We start from the raw sequence: 7,963 nt of genomic DNA on the forward strand, positions 1-7,963 counted from the left end.
GTACCTTTCTCAGTTATAACAGTGCTGGTGGACCTAACACACACCATGCTAGTTAGACAGAGCCGTACCTTTCTCAGTTATAACAGTGCTGGTGGACCTAACACACACCATGCTAGTTAGACAGAGCCGTACCTTTCTCAGTTATAACAGTGCTGGTGGACCTTACACACACCATGCTAGTTAGACAGAGCCGTACCTTTCTCAGCTGATCCAGTCTGTGGCAGCTTGTGCAGAACTTGTGCTTTAGATGATCTGCAGGTTGGAAGTCACATACAGGTGGGTCCTCAAATCGGGCCAGGTCCAAGTCATACCTGTATGTACAAACCACCTTTTACCACTAAACTCTTACCTTTATACAACAAAACTCGGACCATTTTACCGCCAAATCTCTCACCTTTTTCATAATTAATCTCTCACTTTAAAAAAAATAAACCTTAATCTTTTTAAAACAATCTCTCACTTTTTACCTCTAAACTCTCTCACATCTAAAACACTTTGGTGATCATTTGTGATATCTACACAGCGAGATTCTCACCATTTCTGATAGAAATAAGTATTTTCATCCTCCCCGACAATATCTTCATCAGCATGTTCTATTCCTCCCAGCATTGCCCAGTTGGCAGGAGTTTCTTTATGAATAACCTACAACACATATGAAACTGCTTGTAAAGAGACTGATCACATTATTAACAAGAGGCCCAAGAGGGCCTGTATCGCTCACCTGAATATTTAAGCAGTCATAGCAAAATATTCTCATTAAACATTATATTGCACTATAAATATTTCCCTCGCAAACTTTGTTGGCTCCATCTGTTGAAACTACCAGCAAAATATTATTATAAGTTTCATGCTTTTTGATTCTTCTTCAGAAGTTGCTTGACATATTTTTTCCTGTGATCTTGTAAGTAGGTCAATGTCATTTTCCTTCTCAAATTGGTTAGCTCTATTCCAAAAAGCTACCAGCCAAATCTTATGAATCCATTCCTTTTAGTTCTCAAGAACAAATCCATTAAAATGTTGTTGACCTCTGTGACCTCTAAAGTAGGTTGAGGTCATTTTCATTCGCAAACTTTGGTGAGCTCTATCCCAGGAAGTCACCAGCCAAATATTATAATTTTATGCCTTTTAATTCTTAAGAAGAAGCTGTTTGAACTGTTTGACATATTTGAACGCTGTGACCTTGAAAGTAGGTCAAGGTCATTTTCATTCGCAAACTTTGTTTGGCTCTTTCCCAGGAAGCCACCTGCCAAATATTAAGATTTTATAACTACCAGTTCTTCAGAAGAAGTCGTTTAAAGTGTTTGACATATCTGCCTCATGTGACCTTAAAAGAAGGTCAAGGTCATTTTCATTCTCAAACTTTGTTCGGCTCTTTCCTAGGAAGCTACAAGCCAAATATAGAGATTATATACCTTTCAGTTCTTCAGAAGAAGTCGTTTGAAGTGTCTGACACATTTGACTCCTGTGACCTTGAAAGAAGGTCAAGGTCATTTTCATTCTCAAACTTTGTCGGGCTCTATCCAAGGAAGCCATCAATCAAAAATAAAGATTCTATACCTTTCAGTTCTTCAGAAGAAGTCATTTGAAGCTTTTGACATATATGACCCCTGTGACCTTGAAAGTAGGTCAAACTAGTTTTCATTCTCAAACTTTGTTGGGCTCTATCCCAGGAAGCCACCAGCCAAATATAAAGATTATATACCTTTCAGTTCTTCAGAAGAAGTCGTTTGAAGTGTTTGACACATTTGACCCCTGTGACCTTGAAAGAAGGTCAAGGTAATTTTCATTCTCAAACTTTGTTGGGCTCCATCCAAGGAAGCCATCAGCCAAATATGAAGATTCTATACCTTTTAATTCTTCAGAAGAAGTCGTTTGAAGTTTTTGACATATTTGACCCCTGTGACCTTGAAAACAGGTCAAGGTCATTTTCGTTCTCAAACTTTGTAGGGCTCCTACCAACGAAGCTTTCAGCCAAATATCATGACTCTAGGCCTGTCCGTTCTTCAGAAGAAGTTGTTTAAAGGAAAAGTTGACGGACGAGGACGGACGCCGCGCCACGGCATAAGCTCACTTGGCACTTCGTGCCAGGTGAGTTAATAAATTGTCAACTCAGGGTTAACCAAGTAATTGACCCTTTTCACGGGTTGCAAGTAAATACATTCAAAATGGGTTTATATGTATATGGGGAAAATATACCAAGCACTGGAGACGTAAAGGAAAAATCTACACAAGTAGAAGCTTACCTTGACTAGCCCAATGGCAGTTTCCAGTCTACAGTCCTCACAGTCGTCCATCAGGAACAGTTCCCGGGGATCGGAAGTCTCCCCCAACACTGTGTCTGCACCTCGACTAGAAGCACATCAAATGTCACAAAATCTTCACTACTACAGAAAATCAATAAAATTCAGACATTAAATAATTACTGATTATTTAAAAATTTTATTTTCTGGAATTGTGATACTTCTATTTCAAGCCCAACACTTGGAAAACTGGAAAACCCTACCAGCTCTGTATCATGATACATCTCGTCCAACTTGACTGATATATGTTTACAGTAGTGAAACAGTCTTCACCAAGGGACCAAACAAACCTCCACAGTAAAACACATCTCTACACAATAAACTCGTTGGAATGGTTTCCTAATATAAAACACATTTATAACTTACCCTATGAGATGAAGGAGTCGGTTATCTACAGTAAATCATGTTTATCATAAAACAAAAGGAAATGGAATGAATTCTTGCATGAAGGGAGTAATTTGTTGAAGATTTGATGTTAAAATGCAAAATATACCATGAAGGGATAAAAATGATGTTATAAGCAAGAATTTCCAGCAAGTTTGATCGTAGTGTGCCTATTTATCTGTGTTTTTAAATATATTCCTGCATTGGTTCCTGTATTAATGATAAGCCTGGGGTTTGTGGAGATACTGACCAGAACCAGTGGGCGTGGAACATCTTGTTGCCGTGGGCATCCTCCCATAGGTACGCAACCCGAGCCAAGTAGACAGCCATAGAATGACTCTCTGGCTTCACGGAGATGTAGTCGTCAATGGTGACCTGACAACATCAATACAACACAGTTAGAAATAGAGCTGTCACCTACGGGTGACAACACCAATACAAGAGGCCCAGAGGGCCTGTATCGCTCACCTGGATATCTAAGCAATTATGGCAAAATATTCTCCAAATGAGATTCAAGGGAATATGCCAACCCCAAGGCCAATCCTTGTAGCATATCTGTATTTGATTTTTTATGCGCAGCAATTTCATGTATGGTTATGGGGTGGGGATCTCAACTGTTTCCAAGCTGTGACTCAGAAACTAGGTCCCTAGGGTTGTGGCAAGACCCCAGGATCAATTCTAATATCATGACTGCATTCGTCTCTTTATGCCCAACAATTGTATATATAGTTTTGGGGTGGGGATCTTAAACGATTCAAAGTCATGACCCAGGGGTTAAGTCTCCAAGGGTGGGGCCAGACGCTAGGGCCATCCTGGAAGCAATGTGCATTCCTCTCTTTATACTCAGCAATTGTATATATGGTTATATGGTGGGGATCTCAACCATTTCCAAGTAATACATTTTTTTGGCCCCACCCCTTAGGCTGTGACTATCTGGCTTCACAGAGATGTGGTCGTCAATGGTGACAACACCAATACAACACAGTTAAAAGTATAGAGCGGTCACGTAGGGGGGATGACAAGTATACGGCCATAGAGTTACTCTCTGGCTTCACAGAGATGTTGTCGTCAATGGTGACCTGACAAGTATACGGCCATAGAGTGACTCTCTGGCTTCACAGAGATGTCGTCATCAATGGTGACCTGACAAGTATACGGCCATAGAGTTACTCTCTGGCTTCACAGAGATGTTGTCGTCAATGGTGCCCTGACAAGTATACGGCCATAGAGTTACTCTCTGGCTTCACAGAGATGTCGTCGTCTATGGTGACCTGACAAGTATACGGCCATAGAGTGTATCTCTGGCTTCACAGAGATGTAGTCGTCAATGGTGACCTGACAACATCAATACAACACAGTTATAAGGCCAAACAAATTTGATTACTTGTTTCTCAGGCCCGCGCGCATTTCATCACTGTGCGCATTGCCGATTTTTTTATCGTGAAAGTAATAAAAAAAAATCGTGAATGCGCCAGCCGCCATCTTTAAAAAAATCTGGAAAATTGGTCTGCATGTCGTTTTTACTTATTAGTCACCCAAGTCCCAAAAACGTTTGAATAAAGGTAAGGATTGAGATACAGGCAAGCGTTAAAATGATCATGAATTATTAGTCTTTTGTTCAAATGGCACTCATTTCGGTACAAATAAGAATGGGGGGTTCATGATTCTCGTCTGGAACATCGTGGGGGGATTTTCAGAGGCTTGCTCTATGACGGGTCTCTACACAACTATAAAAAGACAAGGTAATGTACACAATGAATGTTTTACAAACTACACAATAAAATAAAAATCGCCCTTGTCTCATTTTTGCTATGTAAAATGAAAAAAAAAAACAAAAAAACTCCCTGCCGCATCTTTTTAAAAAAAAAAATGGCCAGAGAACCAAGTTATTAATGTTATTTGGCCTAAACGTATACATGGCACAAGTTACATGAAGGCTACTTCCCTTTACTTAAATCACAATTAAGTTAGCAGAACTACAACAATGATTTCTCTATAGTAAAACTGCGGAAATTTCACCTCAACTCAACTATTGAAGTTTTGAAGGTCAGCCTTATAATATCTCCTATGTATCACTCCCTCAAAGTATCAAGAAATGTTCCATAGAACGTAAGTAATAACCCTTATTGACTTTGTGGACAGTCATTAAATGTTCATAGCAGTCATTGTGAATCCTAAAATTTGAAAGTATATCCATTATGTATCGCTCCCGCAAAATATCATAAATAAGTCAGCCCAGTAAACTGAAGTTATAATTGTTATCGTCATAGACAAACAAGGCCATGATATAATGTATATCTCCTGTGTATCACTTACATGGCTTGAAATGATGAAGTATAAAACGGAAAGTACATCTGAACAAGAGTACCGCGGGCAGAACAATATACGCCTGTCAAATGTTATATAGTGTTATATACTTTCTTACATTGAAATAAGATCTGCATCATTCTAAGAGTGGTTAGCTGACATGCTATAAACAAGAGGCACAAAGGGCCTGTATCTCTCACCTGGAAATGTACATGTATTACATGATTAGTCAGGGGTTATGTTAATATGCAATTGGACAAAATCCTGTCATTCTTACAGGAAAAGGAGGATTTAAAGAATTTGCTATATTCCCCTATTGGGCCCTGCCCCAAGGAGGATAAGACCCACTGTTGGTACAAAATTAGCTCCCCACCACCCAAGGATGCTTTACACCAAATATGGACATAATCCTGTCATTCCTATAGAAGGAGGAAGATTTTAAATCTATTTTTGTATTTTCCCTATTTGGCCCGACACTCTAGGATGCTGTCAAAATACCTTCATCCCAACAGAAGGATTTTAAAGCTATTCCTCTATATCCCTTATTGGGCCCCTGCCTCTTTGCCCCTAGGGGGGTCAGACCCACCGTTAATACAAAATTGATTCCCTTCACCCAAGGGTGCTTTATACCAAATTTGGACAAAATCCTTTCATTCCTACAGAAGAAGAAGCATTTTGAAAAATTTGCTATGTTTCCCCAATTCAGCCTCGCCCCTCTGCCCCCATGGGGGCCATAATCAAAATTAATTTATACAAAATTGAGTCCCTTTGGCACAAGGATGCTCCAGACTAAATTAAGATAAAATCCTTAAATCCCTATGGTAGAAGAAGGATTTTAAAGGTTTTTCTCTATTTCCCCTATTGGGCCCCACCCCTCAGCCACCCACTATTTATACAACATTGAGTCCCCTTGGTCCAAGGATGCTCCAGACTAAATTAGGATAAAATCCTTTAATCCCTACAATTGAAGAAGGATTTTTAAGGTTTAACCTCTATTTCCCCTATTCGGACCCGCCCCTCTGACCCGCCCCCCTCACCGTTTATACAAAATTGAGTCCCCTTGACCCAAGGATGCTCAAGACAAAATTAGGATAAAATTCTTTAATACCTATGGTAGAAGAAGGATTTTCAATGTTTTACCTCTATTTCCCCTATTTGGCTGTTAATACTGACACAAGTGACTACCCACCTCTTGACCGTTAATGCTGACAAAAGTGACCACCCACCTCTTGACTGTTAATGCTGACACAAGTGACTACCCACCTCTTGACCGTTAATGCTGACACAAGTGAATTCCCACCTCTTGGCCGTTAATGCTGACACAAGTGACTACCCACCTCTTGACTGTTAATGCTGACACAAGTGACCACCCACCTCTTGACCGTTAATGCTGACACAAGTGACTACCTATCTCTTGACTGTTAATGCTGACACAAGTGACCACCCACCTCTTGACCGTTAATGCTGACACAAGTGACTTCCCACCTCTTGACCGTTAATGCTGACACAAATGACTACCCACCTCTTGGCCGTTAATGCTGACACAAGTGACCACCCACCTCTTGACTGTTAATGCTGACACAAGTGACTACCCACCTCTTGACCGTTAATGCTGACACGCCTGAAGTAGTTCTTCCCATCTTTCTTGATTGGCTCACCAATCCACTTCAGTTTTGTCTAAAAATAAAATTGATGAAAAAGACATATTCTCACCATAAACAGTACATTAAAACAATGAATATATATATTACAAATCTATAGATAATGAGAAAAAATAGCCAGTGTAAAAATAATCCATATACAGCAGTTATATAAGAATCTACATGATAATGAAAATGTTAAGTTGCTTGAGATGGTCATCACACAAATGTTACTCACCTTGGTATTGACTGACAGTCTGTGCTTTTTATCTGGTGTCATCACTTCCTCCTGAATAAAAGAAAATCTAAGATTTGAAATTCTTCATTTAAAAACACAAAATGCAACATAAGGCAAAGATTTCTGTGTACAATCACAACATACCAGCCTGACCATTTGCCATGCCAACACCAACCTGACCAGTTATCATGCCAACTGCACTATTTCTAAAACTGTTGTGGTGCCATGTATCAATTTACTTAAACACCCGTCATAGGGGTGGATACATTATAGAGAGCAGCTATAACAAACATAGTCCTGTATCTCTTTACACACCGTTTTGAGTTTATTATCATCATCATCTTCCTCTCCCAAGTCATCATCTTCTGCATCTTTAACGGCCATGTTTGGACATCTGAAATGCAACAATTGTAACGATGAGGAGGAAGATTATGCCAGTGGGTAGTAACATCAACAGCAATTGTAACGATGAGGAGGAAGATTATGCCAGTGGGTAGTAACATCAACAACAATTGTAACATTTATTTGTGTCTGTGTTGTTTCTTTAAAACCTGTATCAACAGGTAGAGTTAGGTCGTGTAACACCTTTCAAATTTTACAATACTGATAAAAACAACAATGCAATTATAAAATGACAATTGGTTAATTAGACCACAGGTACGGTTCAATTGTAACGACAACTTGTGATATTAAATAGAAATTATTTTTACCAAATTAAATCCATACTGTCCTTGTTAGACCCCACATGAACATCCATGCCAAAAATTAGGACAATAACACATGATCTGACTGAACAGTAGACCACTGAAAAAACTTGCACCAAAATGTTAACCAGGCGGATGTAGACACTATACCATAATACCTCCGTCAAATGTTACCAGGCGTATACAACGTACCTTCGTTCCAAGCAGGCCTGTTTGGACTTCCCGGTACCACCAAATTTGACCATGTCCTGACAGGCAGGACACTTCCCACAGTCTGACTGCTGGCACTTCTGTAACCCAGAATCACAATACAAGGCTATACTTCTGATCATGTCTGACATAAACACAGTAAAACACATATCCCCATATCACCATTGTTCAGTAAGCCAT

The 7,963-nt window shown here is 39.6% G+C and overlaps 1 protein-coding gene across 1 annotated transcript in view; it reads right to left on the reverse strand.

Annotated features, from left to right (window-relative positions):
• The window catches only part of LOC110451537 (DNA (cytosine-5)-methyltransferase 1-like), a gene marked incomplete in the record, with an annotated part of 46,817 nt that overhangs the window by 14,213 nt on the left and 24,641 nt on the right, over positions 1-7,963 (reverse strand). The window contains 8 exon segments of the mRNA XM_021499619.1: positions 197-311; positions 536-642; positions 2,244-2,349; positions 2,935-3,059; positions 6,588-6,668; positions 6,870-6,920; positions 7,185-7,263; positions 7,766-7,863. Coding sequence (XP_021355294.1) covers positions 197-311; positions 536-642; positions 2,244-2,349; positions 2,935-3,059; positions 6,588-6,668; positions 6,870-6,920; positions 7,185-7,263; positions 7,766-7,863 — 762 coding nt within the window.

The sequence above is a fragment of the Mizuhopecten yessoensis genome, unplaced genomic scaffold, assembly GCF_002113885.1.
Source record: "Mizuhopecten yessoensis strain PY_sf001 unplaced genomic scaffold, ASM211388v2 scaffold651, whole genome shotgun sequence".
In the NCBI taxonomy this organism is placed as follows: Eukaryota; Metazoa; Mollusca; class Bivalvia; order Pectinida; family Pectinidae; genus Mizuhopecten; species Mizuhopecten yessoensis.